Source organism: Musca domestica, unplaced genomic scaffold, assembly GCF_030504385.1.
Source record: "Musca domestica strain aabys unplaced genomic scaffold, Musca_domestica.polishedcontigs.V.1.1 19, whole genome shotgun sequence".
Classification (NCBI taxonomy): Eukaryota; Metazoa; Arthropoda; class Insecta; order Diptera; family Muscidae; genus Musca; species Musca domestica.
The window spans coordinates 14,263,113-14,278,883 of record NW_026712245.1 but is presented as its reverse complement, the minus strand read 5'-3'; the positions used below and the strand labels follow the sequence as shown (position 1 = coordinate 14,278,883).

Below are 15,771 nucleotides of genomic sequence, written 5' to 3'. Positions count from 1 at the left end.
CTTGTCGCTGTCCTGTGGATTACTATTTTACAGTATTGCAGGCATAATATTCAGCCGAGAAATGAAGTACATAAGTAATGGTCACAAGGAGTCCTACACACTGGTGGCCCGGAAGCGATACATGAAAAAGTTGTTGTACGTATTGATTCCGTCTACGTACGTCCGTATGTACGTACTGTGTGCTCTTAGATTATAACTTCATTTGTTTGGACACTTCTAAACTCGAATAACGCTAAGATCAAGAGAAACTCTCCCAGAAGAAGTGTGAAGAAGTTTTTACAACCTCGCAGCTATATTTAGCTATTCCTATTTTCCAAAGCTAATCAATCCCGTGAAACGTGTAATTTCATTGGGAATGTCCAACAGATTTATTCGTTGCTTCGTTCGTTATGGAAATACAATGCCGTCCGTTGTGGGTGATGGTGTTTATAAACGTCTTTGACTGCATGAGAATCGGAATAGTCGTTTGTATTACTCTTTGCGAATGGGTTATGCATCAAGTGTCCATATACGAGTGTAACCACTTTTTGAACATTAGTTTGCGGGCTGTGCAGGGGCGATAATTTAAAATCGAAAACAACGCGGGCGTACTTGCCAATGCAACAAGCTAAATGCACTTGCTTCATAAGGCTTGATGGCGCGTTTACACTGGGCGACAAAGGAAATGTAAACAAATACTGCCGGGAAATTTGTTCGTGAACGCGCCCTCAATAAACTGGCCGAGATAGTTATTGCTATTTGTCATCCGTGTTCTATAGTTTCATCCTAAAATGGTGACTATAGCCGTTGAGAGGCAATGTGTTGTGGACATCGCTGCAGCAGGTCATAAAAATTGATCGTGTTTGGAAATATTTATGTCTTCATTATTGTTTTTTTTTATACCCTCCACCATAGTATGAAGGGTATACTAAGTTTGTCATTCTCTCGAAATATACATTTTGGACCCCACAAAGTATATATATTCTTGATCAGCATAAAATTCGATGTCGATCTAGCGTCCGTCCGTCTGTGGAAATCTCTCTAGCTTCGGAATGAAATGAAGTAGGTTGATAACAGTTTACTTAAATGTCTGCAGGACTTTTGGTATTGAAAATGAGCAACGTAGGTCCATGTTTTGGTATAGCCCCCCTAATAATATAACCTCGCTATTTTCGGTATTTTGGCGATTTAAGCGACATTATTCAACGGAAATGTTTCAAATTTAGTATTTGAAGTTCGTAATGCATACTTCAGCCTAAGACAGGAAATTGTCTGTACAGGTCCACGACTTCGTATAGCCCCCATATAACGGAACCTCCCGATATTCGGAATTTTGACGATTTTAGCTACATTATTCACCGATTTTTTTTTCAAGTTTCGCATTTGATTATTGTAATGGCTTATGACAAAAATTGCCTATGCAGGTCCACGTCGTCGTAAAGAACGTAATACAACGGCTACATTCGGTATGTTTAAGATTTTCAGAGAATTTTTAACGGATTTTATTTTTTTGGAAATTGCCAAATTCGCTCCAAATGATGGAGAGTATTCAAAGTTCGACCCGGCCGAACTTACAGTTTTTTTACTTGTTTTTTTTTTTTTTTCAAGTTTACCAGATATATTGAGGCGACCTCAATGAAAACACTTCCCCATACACGAGAAGTGTCTCAATAGCGTTTATGCGTTTAGTGTGCAATGGGTTTTAGCCTATAATCCTATCTATTCTATGATGCGAAGATTGACAAACAATTTGTTGCTATGTGTAAATTGTTTCTGGTGTGATTCACCCTCTCTTTCTCCTTCGATCTACGCATGCTCGACCTGCTTTACTACAACAATCCGCAGATCACTTGCATTCTGTCAATATAGTACCATGTCCACAGAGTTGCGCCCACGACCCAAACAAATTGCTTTTTTACTACGAAAGAAGTCAAATAACTGCACGTCACACTGACTTCAAATGACATTGTTTTCGATTGTCTAATTTACGACCCACCCTGGTGGAGGATTACTGCGTCAAATACTTAACAAGATCACTGCCAGCTGCATCTTCGAGTGCCATTTTTACTGTCTTTCTCGCCTACGTTAATCCTTTTGAAATTTATTTTTGATGGCAAAAAAAAAAAAAAAAAGAATAAAAAAAGGGTACATTTTCCTTAAACGTTTGTGTGACGCAATTATTAGTGCACCCTTTCCGGTTTTCTTAAGATGGAAAATATAGGACGTTTACTTTATGTCGGTGTTTCCGCTTTAGCAGCCCTTGACACAAATTCGCTTACCAAACAAATAAGCTCTCTGCTAATACATTCCAGGTCAACTTTTTAGAAAAACACCATATACTATTTAAACTCATCAAGACTTCCTTTACACCGTTTGTACGCTTGCCTTTTGGCAAGGTCCAGCCACCCTTTTTGAAAACCTGGGTTGTTTGGCGATCCTTTGTGTGAACCTTCCCCTTCCATCCGCACGGCATGAGTACACGGTAATTTCCCTTAATGTCTACCATTGTAAATCTTACATCATCTTGGATTTGCGGAAGCGGTGGTCTTAAGGAAATTTCTAAATGTGGTTCCACCCCATTTCCGCTGTTACAACGGCAAGAGGTGGCGATGTGTATATTCGCCAGCTTGCAACGAACGAAAGTGAGAGATGGCAACGATTCCTTCGCACATCGCACATTTTAATTTGTGGACATTTAACGGTTGCCCATTTGTTCCGTCTTTCCATTGTGCGTAAGATTTTCTCACAGTTTTCCATGTCCTCGTGAACGCTTCAGTCAATACACTCGAATAATGTTGCCTGTAAAAAGCTAGAAAGTCCCCCGTTGCCAAATAAAGAAAATCCGATTCAACTGTTTTCTATTTCTCTTTCCCAGCAGCGTCTATGGAAAATGGTCTTCATGAACTTAATAGTTAATGGCTCTAACAATAGTTTTGTTCTTCTTAACACGGAAGTCTCTGGCTCCAGGAAATGTCTTGACATGATCGGAGGCTGATAGACTTTCGACAGCACGAAGAAACACAATACCGTTGTGCCTTTTCGTCGTTATCAGCAAACCTGATCGGGTTGAGCGAACACTGAACAATGTCTCGCGGCAGGACATTGCCTCTCTTGGGTTTTATTCGTTTGCGTTGTCCTTCCTGTTTCACTTGGTCGTCGCAACTTGCAACGCACAACACAACACTGGTCTGGTTTTATTTTCTTGCGTCATGTGGAATGAACGCTTCAACCCCATTAGTGTTGATGTGAGAGTGTGTCTCAACCCATTATGGTGTTCTTCTTCGACGTATTGGAACCTAGTTATGGGAGTTTGTGGACATCAACTCTGCTTAGGGAACAGGGATTGCAAGTTCTGTGTCTGACGGCGCTGTCGTTAATTGCATCGCTTATCGTACGTAACGCGAAACGTATCATTGTTCCCGACGGAATAGACTTGGCATCGTTTGATCGTTTCCCCTGCCGTGGCCTGAACTCATTTCCTTCTCAAAATAACGCCCCCATTGTTATTAGAATTCCATTGTTGACGCGGGAAACACGAGTGTGACCAGCATTTCAACAGCACTGCCAGATCTTTTTTCCCGATAAATCACTAAAGTTCTCCCAATGGAGTAACATTCGGGAGCGTTCTTTCCCACAAGCCAGTGCTTACGGAGACACGGAGAGCGCAATTTATCTTCTTTGACTGCGATTGTTTTGTGGAAACGGGCATTTCAAAGCGACGTCTTAGCCCATTTGTGGCGAACGGAATGCCATTTCTGTTACGACACTATTAGCATGCTAGCCATAACTTCGCACTGTTGATACCGATCATTTGCATAAATAAATTTCAAGCTCAATCCATGGATAGACACCGCGAGGGTGACTGCCAACGGACATCGACGTGGGTGAGGTTGTGTCAACTAAAACGTACAACAGCCGCGGCTAAATTCGGACTTTCGGTGTGTTTACGCGGAAGTAGTCGCCATAGTTTACCCAGTTTCATATGGTTTCACTCTGCTATGCGGAGATGAAACAAATTGGGGAGGATAATGTACAACGCTCCGTATGTTAACGGCGTCTGTGTGCGATCCACTTCTTTGAAGGTACTCATCAGTTGTTGAACACAACTGTGCCACAGTGTTAATTTATTACTAGTATCCGCCTAAGTGGCTGGAGTAAAGCAGCAAAACAAACACACACACACAAACAGACTGAAAACGTGAGTCGATGAAAGAGCTCCCATATTAGGAATGGCTTGTTGACGCAATATGGTGTTGGTACTCCCACCATTTGAAGCGACAGCTGCTTCAAGCTGATCGATCTGGGAATTTCAGAGTGAGAGCACTCTCACTTAATGTGCCGTGATGAGATCTGTTTATGACAACATCCTTTCACGGTAGTAAATTGTACGTCAACATTCCATTAGTTTAGAACCGTAAGATTTCTCCTTCAATAAATCCATTAAATATTTGCCTTAGACTTCCTGCTTCTCTTCATCTCCGGGGTGGTTCTTTTGGTTAAATCCCAAAATATAGAATTCTGGCCCATACATGTCATGTATGCACACATACACACACTCAGGCGTATGTCAACCGTTGGCATAATGGCATTCTATGGTAACTAGCGAATCGTTAACCCCAACCGCATCAAAATGTTCGCAGACCAACAAAAAAAACTGGAACAAAGAAAACGACAATGTCACCACATCCACTCCGGTAATAAAATCACAAGTCACTTGAAGATATACCACTCGAAAATTATGAGTGCAATGTCGGTAACAATACCGCTGACTGGCTGGATGGCTGACGGTTATGGTTATTAGTTGAGAAAATCGTCATTGTTCCCTAGTCACTCATTCATGCTTTCCGAGAAACATACTAAAAGCCCTTTGCGCTTGCCAAGACGCTAATCGTTTGCGGCATTTTTTTCGTTATGGTCTCCTCTGAAATATTTTTATTTTTTCTATTTGTTCGTTTCAGACGTCAACATGCCTTCGCGGCGAATGGTGTGCAGAAGACCAATGGCGGTGGCAGTTTGACCCACAGCCCGGATCGATTTCGAGGCGCTACTCAAGATCTCTTTGAGTTGTTGGAAAGAGTACAATGTTCGCGGTTAGAAGACCAAAGATGTGAGCTTCCAGCCTACTTTTCCCAGGTATGTACAAGTGCTCTAAACTAACACAGGCTATTCAATAGGACATATATAAAAAATAAGAAAAAGGGACCGGCCCTATGCGAAAGATTAGAAATAATTGTTAATACAAATGTTTCCTTTACCCAATGATGGAGGGTATTAAAAGTTCGGCCCGAGCAAACTTAGCTGCTTTTTACTTGTCTATTATTAAAAAGTAACTGAGTGTCTTTTGATTATATGTAATCAGCTCATTTTGACAAGAGATCTTTAGTCGCCAGGAACGTTTTTAATCATGTTGCCTTATAGTACGTTTACTTTGGGTTAGGCACATTTGTGAGGATTTATTTAAAGTATCTTGTCCTGATCCATCAGTGAAATGAAGCTAGAAATTCAGCCGACATATTGATATTGAAAATTTCTCCATAGGAGAAATTTTTGGGGCGATACATGCCCAGATTCATTTTAAGACCGGCGCGGAATCTACATCCTAACAGAATACATTAATGTGTTTTTATGCGGCACACTCCAGAGTCGCAAGTGTTTCCGCAAAGATGTATTTTAAATTTCGCATTCAAACAACAACAAAAATCGTAAGATTGTATTTGCTCATGCCGATACATCAATTGCCTCCAACCTAGCTTTTTGTCCATTTTTTGCTACCTCTTTTGGTCACGCATGAATACGTAAATAAACATAAGATGATATTCTCCAGAGGGTGTATCTGAACACACCCTAGATCTATGAGGCCAGTGGGTTAACCTTCAATACTATGAACGCACTTTAAGAAACTACTTGTAGTTTTTCTGTTATTATAAAATAATGTATTTTAATATATGTAATTGTAGGCAAATTTAAAAGCACTCAATAGTTTCTATTTTTGGTATGAGGACACCCATTTTTTGTGTAGAGAGTACGTATTTTCGGGAACTACAAAAAGTATTTCTGTTTCTTTCTAAAACAAACAAGTCCCAAATTTCGAACTTCCAGGAGATTTTGCTTTTATTCGTTCATCTATATTTAAATTGGCCATGACCTAAATCCACGAAATGCTCTTTTCTCCGATCATCCACAACACTTTATTCTGCATTCCATGTCTTTTTTTAAGATTGAGGAGCACGAATGCAACAGGTTACACGAATGCATGGTAAGATTTAGAAGAAATGTCAAAAGAATTTTAGTTTAATTCAATTCTTTGCTTCCTCTTCTAGTGAGCTTGCGATCTCGTCACTTGGGTAGAAAGGTTTTTTGTCATAGGGGTTATTTTAAAATAACTCCTGGGGAGAATATCCCCAGAATATCCCCAGAACTGGTGGGGATGGGTGACATGTTATTCAACCGTTGTTTTTATAAACACAATAATTATGGGACAATTAGTTTACAACAACAAAATAATTGAGGAAAAACTCCCAAACATTTCATAGATAAAATATTAAAACTAACTTCATATCGTAAGGTATTTCTGTGCTGAAAAGTACCTACAGTACCTAATGACATCGAGTAACACACGAACAAGTCCAACTCTTCAATAACAGATGCTACTGAAGCGACCTCTAACAAATGAAAATGATGTTTGGTATGTTGGTTGGTGTGTGGCTATGCTTTGGTGTATGTGTACGCTTTGGAGAATAGACTGTAAGGTTGTAGTCCGGGCATCAACCGATGGAATTCTGTGGTGAAATTCAATAAGTTGAAATATTGCTCAATAGTTTATCTGGTTGCTAAGAGATGGCATTTAAAGAAATTGCCTATAGAATTATGGTATTCTTGAGAATTGCTATCGAAATTCAAAGGAGGGGGAAAGATAAAAAAATAATGAGTTGTTTATGTTTCTCATGTAGTTTTTTAGGTGCAAGTAAATATGTACGTACATTATTATATCCTACGCCACCACACTGAGTTGCAGAGTGTTATATGGTTGTAAAAAAATTAGCACATTGTTGCTCATAGTTATTTCAACGAAGACGTATAACAAGTTGGCCAAGTTTGAACGACACAACTCTCAACCTAGAGTTATAGCAATTTGTTTCAATTAATTTTCACAGTAAATCCAAAAACGACAAAAAAAAGCGAAATCGAAGTTTTTTCACGATTTTCTTCTGTTTAAAAGTATTTCATAGTCTATTGGCACAATAACCGAATTATTTTGTATATTTTTGCGACAATACATGCACATAAAACAACGGTGTATATATTTTTATGTTTTGATTAAAAAGGGAGCATATCATTATAAAAAAATTTATTCAATTGTGCACTTCTGGCCAACCATGGTTAAATAATACGGAACATAATCAAGAAAGCTGGTATTTCAATGACCTGTCGGAATGAAAAAGAAAAAAGTATTAGTTGAACTTGTCGAAACACATTTGCAGATTTTTTTTAAAATGTTTTTGACATATCAAAATTTAGAAGTGTGATGCATCTACCAGAATTCTTTTACCGATTCGAAAATGAAATTGGCAACGTGGCAACACCAGCATGCTCCTTACTCTCTTTATCGTAACAGTGAACGTCAGGGATGGAAAATAAAAGTGTGTTAATGGTACTAAAATGGTCATGATTTCAGCGGCATTATTTGCCGGAATTATTTCAAATTTCGTATTATAAAGTTCGTAATGGGTACTACAGCCAATGACAAACGTTTCTGTATGCAGGTCCACGTCTTCGTATATCCCCGATATTCGGTTTTTTTCATGATTTTACCAACATTATTTACCGGAATAATTTCAAATTCCGTATTTGAAGTTCGTAATGGATGCTACAGCCTATGACAAAAAGTTTTGTATGCAGTTCCACGTTTTCGCATAGCGCCTATTCGACATTTTCATTATTTGTGCGACATTGTTCAAAGCACTAGCTCTGTAGTACAGTACACATTAATATATTCATAGTATTATGTTTATTATAAATACAATTAATGAACATTACATATTAAATAGTTTAGCATTTCGTTCAAGTTTTAAAATTGTTGACCACGCTTAAAAGCCTGCTAAAAAAATTGGTTATTATAAAATGTTACAAAATTTCTTTACATGTAATGTGGCGTTTCCACTGCACTTGATTCGCTCTCTATTCGTTGTTTGACCCTTAACTATGAAAAAACTACCTAATTCTTCACACAAAATTTCCTGAGCGAACACTCATATTTGTACGTTGTTCAAATCAAATCACTCTCAGAACAACGAAAAAATATGTCCCATCCCTAACAAATGAGAGCATTTATCGAAAAAATAAATTATGACATTTAAAAATTATAAATAGAAAAATTTAATGAAATTTTGAAAAATTTTGGGAAGGCTGAAATTTATGAATGAAAACTACAATGTAGAATAGCGTATGTACATTCAAACGAAAGTAAATTTTGTTTCCTCTCTCATCCGAGGTACGCATTTTGTCCACGAGTTGAAATTACCACAGAAAACAGGAAACAAAAGAGGCAATATTTTCAAAATGTTTGTATCGGCAGAAAAAATGTTTGACTAGTGTCTCTCCAGCAGAATTAAAAAATAGAAAAATACAAAATATGTTCAAAATGTCAACATTTACACAAAAAGTTGGAAACGTGAATGAAAATTATAAAATTAATGTTTTAATAAATCTTTGGGAGAAAAATAATAATTTTAGTGAGAATTTAATGTATTTTAGTATAAATTCCCATTAAAATCTACAAACAAAATTTTGAAAAAAGGAATTATTTTACTATGAATTACGAATCGTGCCGTATGAACGGGTTAATTCGTGTACCTAATTCTGAGAGCGAACAACGTTGTTCGGTTTCCAATGGAAACATGCTATTACTCTAACACGATGTGAAAACTAACATTTATTATCAAAATGTTTATTGTTTTTTTAATATTTTTACCACTAAAAATACAATCAAAGAAACACAATTTCAATATATGACAAACACATCCAGTTACATTTGGATTTGGGCATATATGTTGAATGTCGTTATGGAATACTTTATTTTTGTCTTTGCGGTACTCATATTAAAATACACTTTTCAAATGGTACTACAATGGTACGATTGCAATGATTTTGCCACCCCTGGTGAACTCTCGCTCTCTCTCTCTCTCTCTTATTTTATTCTCTCACTTCGTTTTACATTGAAAAATCGATTATTCGATTACACAAGTAGTCATCGCGAAACTAAAAACTCTCAGTAAGTCTTTCGTTTCCATCTTTTATATTTTTATTTGTTAGTGAGAAGTGCTTGAATTCGGAGTGTTAGTAAGCGTTCAACGGCAAAACACCAGACATACATTTTGAAAGAGGAGTGAAATGAAGCAATAATAGAAATATGAATAATTACAAGTTTAACTACTTCGTGGTTGTGGTGACAAAATGGAAATAAACACGAGAAAAACCCGAAGCAGCAGTGTAATGGATAACAATTCAAACGTTTGTATTTAAACTCATCACTGCTTGATGACAAGAATAACGAATAACTAAATAAAAATACTTATTAGCATCCGCGGTGTATTTCGTATTTTGTTGCAAAAAACGGAGAAACCGAAGGAAAAAAGTAAAAACCAAAAGTGATAATAAAGTGAGTGACAAAAGTGAATGTGTACAACGAACCAAATACGAATGGAAATAAAAAAGAACATCTAGATATGTTTCTTAATAAGTGCAGAACGGCAAAGTAGTTCGTGTTAATTCCGTTTCTGTCCAGCTCAATCCATAGAGATTGGTTAGAGAGAGAACCCTTGTCGGGCGGCGGGCGGACATCTGAATAACCAGTGTGCGGGTCAGAGCTTTAAAAAGTTAAAGCTTGAACAAACAACCGACATTTAAGAAATGTATAAACAAAGCTTGTTAATAAATTTTGTGATTTCGTTCGTGTACAGCACAAAGTTCTCGAAACCAGTCAGACAAGTCGAGCCGAAAAGACAAAACTGAAAAAAGAGTCAGCACAAAGCGAAACAAAATTTCTGTCTGTACCACAACCCATTTCTGCCAACAGTAACAGCATTTGGCAACAACAAAACACAGTCACAACAATACAGGTACTGAGCTCAGTGTTTGAAGGCGAGACAACAACATATCTGCTCGCCCCTCCACATCGGGCTCTAGGAATTGCAGCAAATGTTCATTTAGTCGCCCACCAGAGGAGAAACGGCATTCATTTATGCCTCCTTCCCACCCCCATCTGTTAGCTGTTATCGTTCACCCCACAAATGCAAGTCGCCAATTTTTCTTTGGTTTTTTGAAGTCTCCACATTTCCACAAATAACTTGCCCGTCCTACGTGCGGCGGACCGACCCTAAACCTTATCCCAAGAAAGTTGCCATACTCCACCACCAAACCAAGAATCGTCGGCATTTAAGTCAAAAGTGGCATTTTACACTGAGGGCGCTGAACGTCGTTGGGTACGACAAGCCGTCATGGGGGTATTAAGATGGCGCGATCCCGGATCGCGTATTTCAGTCGGTGGAAACAACCACAATACCAACAATACCAATCATGCAAACGCCAGCAATAACAATAATAGCCGAGTTGAGGTAAGTCGTGATATGACCCCGCAGCCAGCCGGCAAGTAGGCCCGGCCCCATCAAAAATTGCTACATCTTCGAATATTTTGCATAAAAAAATTTTAGCTACTGCCCCCACCCCATTTGATTTCAAAATGCATTCCTATATACGCCTCAGTCCCTGACCAATCCTACATGCATTTGAAGCCCCCCTCTCGTTGATTTTATTAGCTGTATGTTGGTATCACTGACTCATCATTCACTGACTAAAGTAGCAGTTTGGCGTAAGCGAGCACCTTAAAATTACTGGAAATTGTAACTTTCACAAAATTTTCCAGCTAAGTGTGTTTTCTGTGAAAACTGATGAATGCTGCGGGAGTTCAAAATATTGTTTGTATTTCAAGTTAAACCTAAGTATGTCAGAACGAATCTGCGGTTAATCGATGGCGATACTCCTTCCATACACTGGTACTCGCACTCGATGTGTACTCGCAAGGGAAGGCAGGAAAGCCGAAATGATGCAATTTTTACCGACCAAATAAAAAAACACAGCCTACGCATGTTTGTCGGTGGTGCATGAAGATAACCCCCGTAACTATCATCGCAATTAACCGCTTCGACAGCAGAAAACTTTCTCTTTTGTTTTGGTTTCCATCTTGAGTGTGGTTGAGCTTTCGACCAGTTTCTTTTCTGTTACACATACGCACACACTCACTGTGGTGTGCGACTTTTTTGCAGAATATTGCTTTTATATCAATCAGTTAGCGATTAGTCGAAACTATTGCACCGATATGCTCTGTATTTTATCAGGGGCAGGCACACGCTTACTTGACATTACAAAATTGTAGTGGCCGTCGTCGTCAACCACACATATAAATACGAACATGGTTGTGTTCTGTTTGTCTTGCTCTTAGTTGTGACCTGCTCTTAAAGAATGAATGGTATAAATAAACATACATGTATTCAACAAAAAATTGATTGGGATTTCTCTAAATCATCCGATGAGGCAATTATTTTGCCACAAGATCGGATATTTCCCTGGTACACCCTATTCTACGAGTTGTGTGTGTTCACCATACAACTAACTCGTGCCTCCCCCGCTTCCACAGATACATTCTATTTTGGGCAAGTTGTTGCATGCGCTACCACAAGTTGCGATCACACACTCCGTTTGGAATACTCAGCCACAGGCGGAGTCGCTCATGTGGCAAATGCAGTAAAGGCAATCCGCCTGTTTATTGTTGTTGAAAATCCATTTAGACCGCAGGTACCTTCCTTCGCCTTAATGTTTGAGATTTGCTAATAGGAATTCTTTGCCAATGTCCTTTAAATGTGTACGTCCGTCCGTCCATATGGTGTTCCAGCTGCGTGTCACTTTTACTATTTCAAATTTTGTAATCATTGGTAAATCCATTCGTAATTTGAAATTGTTGAAACAAATGTGTTCAATGTCGTTATCAGCAGCTCGTAACGAGACGACGCAGTTTTCGTTGATGTGGTGGTCTTTCGAAAAGAACTACAGCAAAAATTCGTCGAGCATTTTCATATTCATGCACGATTGTTTAGTAGAACTAATATTTGTGCGCTCACCATACATTCTTGGGCGGTTGAAGAAGGTTATGGTTTTAGTTTGCCCTGGAATTGGTAATGTGGCTCCAAGCCTAAATGACAATGTCTGAAATACTTGTTGTGGTTCAGTCGACTCACTTTGCCTCGATTTATTTGTTAATGATCAACTTACGAAGAAAATCATTTGCAATTGTCTAAAATTTTCCTACTTCAATCCACCTCTTCCTGTTTCTACCTACTTGATAATCCGCCATTATACGTGGGAATAGGTAGGTAGACATTTATGAAGTGTGTAGCTTTGATTACCTCCAACAAAGAGTTTCCACGTCTAGGGGAGACAAACTCGAACTCTGTGCAAAAAGGTAATGCCTTTTGAATTTATTCAACAGTTGTTAATATTAATCATGCGAACGTGAAACCCACCGCTTGTGACTGACTACTCCTTCCCATCGGCGTAGATGTTGACGCCTATTGTAGCTGACTTATAAATGGGATAAATAAAGAAGGTAGTAATGTACATATGTATGTAGGACTCGTATACACTTTCAACACATATTTACTGAAGCATTTTCAACTGCATTACGCCAAGAGTAACCACGAAAACTACTAAAAAAGTTCAGTGCGGAGGGGCCGAACTTTAAATATTCTCTACAATGAGGCAATAAAAAGGTTAATAAAAACATTAACATACCTAGACTCTTGTCTCCTATAGTGATTGTTTGCGATTGTATGTTAAAAAATACCAAATTTAAAACAATTCCGTTAGAAAATCTGGCCAAACACATTAAATAAATCCTAATATGGGATGGCAACAAAATACCGAATTTAACAACGACGTTAAAAATGTGACTAAAAACATCATCACATGGGGGCCAAAGAAAAACGTGGACAAACGGGCATAATTTAATCGGTTTTTTAATTCAGTGATAATCACGCATAAATACGGAGTGTAGGATAGGGATCACTTGCATGCAAATCGTCCGCCTCCAGCAAAAGACTTTAAAATCAATGCATAACCAACGCATACACACACATGTAAATTTACCTAGTAGCCACTTGCAGGAGAGTACGTTCATTCCAATGAAAATATTGCATAAAGTAAGAATTGGTTCTTTTAAAATCGTTTAAACAGCAATTTGATGTAAATCATTTGTTTATAAAATATCGCAAACTAATGTGCACGGAAAATACTATAATTCGTAAAATATATACCCAAATCCGCATTTCATTTTCAGTTCTAGATCTGGAAATAATAACTGGTTTTGAGTTCGCTAGATTTTACTGGAAAATTACAAACTTGTCTAAATTAGGCAACAGCTAGAATCGACATTGGATGGGTTGCACTCATTTTTTTATGCGGGATTTTTCAATTAGAGACATAGCAGTAGGTTTAAGATGAACTCTATTTTTAAAATATTAATGGAAAACATACAATTACTTTCAACGTAGCCACACAAATCCTGTGTTTGCCATTCTAGCAATGCCAAACAATATATATTCCCACATCTGCTATTGGTACGTGTTGTGCATAACAATAGTATTACTAGTAGTAGCTGATTCTTTTTTGTGCCATACAAACAAAATGTTTATGGCCAAAAACTCTAATAGCTTGCTCGACGAACCCAAATCAATTGCATTTTCTCTGCATCATCCAATTCAGACAGGTGTGTTGGGGTGAGGAACAATTTTCGAATAGATTTTTTAGCAAACTGACGGAACTCTGATAGACAATATTCCAAAGATATTATTAAATTATTTTTCAAATAACAATAAAATCGATATCTTTGCCCCCAGAAAATGTTGAGAATTTATATTCGAGTCATTCAAAATATTCACGGGACCACCGATTAAATTATGCGTTATGACATCGTAATATATAATAAGCTTCGCGTCAATTGCAACACTATTTTCCTTTTGTCATTCGTTATAGAAAATCATATGTCTATACAAAAATTTATTATCTTACAGATATGACGCTGATGCCCAGTCTTATCGCGACAACAGACCACACAAATGGGAAAAAACAATGTGCGAAGGAAATCGTGATGAGTATTTCAATACACCATTAAAGACATTTCTTTGTTCGCTGCCGGTTTTTTGCGTCTCAATGCAATTCTATATGAGCCTACCCGTTTATTCATTTAATTCTTGGGGTTTTGGGTAGGGGCTAGATAGCATCTACGTGTAATCAATCTCTAACGTCTTTAGCAAGTGTTATTCTTTTGAACAAACAATGAAATGAATGAGGTTAAGGTCCTCGCTTAGATACATGCGTTAGCAGACGAAACATATTCGGTGCAAAACTTCGTTATCTTGGTTTTTCTTGGTTAAAGATTGCAGTTACGCGTACCTACCTTCCTCAACATTACCTCAGACGTGTATGGTTATAGAAGTTGCGTCGTTAATGGCCCAGCTGTTATACGTAATGTTAGTTGATTTACATATATTTTTACGTTTGTTCTTTTTGGGACATGTGTATATATGTTTGCACATATGTGTCATAAAAAAAACTGAATGCCCATAATAGGTCTTCTACACAATAGACTGCCATTATTGCGACCGGTAATGTTTGGAAGTTCGCTTTTGCATTTTGAACGTTTGTCAAGCCCACCACATATAATCCATACACACATAAGTAAAAACGTAATAAATGTTTATTCGTAAACATTATATAAATTACGTGTCTTTAAGTTGACGGTCGGTTTGTAAGTTTGTGAAATTGTGAGATTCCGTCCATTGAAGAAACCAAAGACGACAAGCTTTGTTCAAGCTTTTACAATATCTAATGATACCTGCTTATCAGTATATCCAAGGCAAACGTAAGACAGAATTTATCTTATATCGGCTCGCCGATTTATTTACTTTTATTAAAATTGAGGAGAGTTCTAAAACTATGTGACTGCAAAATGCCGAAAATAAATAAGAAGTGATTTGGATAAACACCGAAAGACAAAATTCATTTTAGAACAATCGGAATCAATCTAGCAGTATCCGTCTGTTTATTCTCTCGAATAGATTATCCGATTTCACCCAAACTTCTTACATCGCAACTCCTTCTGGTTCAGCTATTTTGTTGTTGGAGCTGATCATCCGATTTTCTGAAAACTCCCATAAAGTGGGAAATAAGACTCCATTTGTCTTTAAATTTTGCACATCTCAATGTTTATACTAACTCTAGTAAGCACATAGAAAAAAACGTACCAACGAGTCAAAGCTTTGAATAACCATAACGCTCATTTATTTTGGCTGCAAGTTTTACAAGTTTCGAACACACAACACATTTATATAAATTCGTCTAGCGTATAAAATTTCAAAGTTGAACAAAATAATATTGACACAACTTATTTTTCTTTTTCGTATGTTGCAAATAAAAAAGTGATTTTTTGGAACTGGAAAGGGCTAAATGTGAAGTTTCCTTGCTTTTGTTTGGTTGCCTTGAAGGCATGGAATTTGCCTATGTATGTAAAACGACCGTACAAAACATTTTACCATGGCCGAGAAAGTGATTATTTTTGTGCGGTACGTCGAACATTACAGACCTACCTAACACCGGACGCAGCGCACAAAATTACCCACCTTTCACACTGTGGGAATGTTTCGTAGCGGCCGCGTGACACAAATACGATGGACCCATATCTTC

General features: G+C 37.8%; 1 protein-coding gene across 1 annotated transcript in view; it reads left to right on the top strand.

Annotated features, from left to right (window-relative positions):
- Nucleotides 1-15,771, top strand: part of LOC131800486 (rap1 GTPase-activating protein 1-like) — a 60,354-nt gene that overhangs the window by 26,874 nt on the left and 17,709 nt on the right. The window contains 1 exon segment of the mRNA XM_059121360.1: nucleotides 4,938-5,112. Coding sequence (XP_058977343.1) covers nucleotides 4,938-5,112 — 175 coding nt within the window.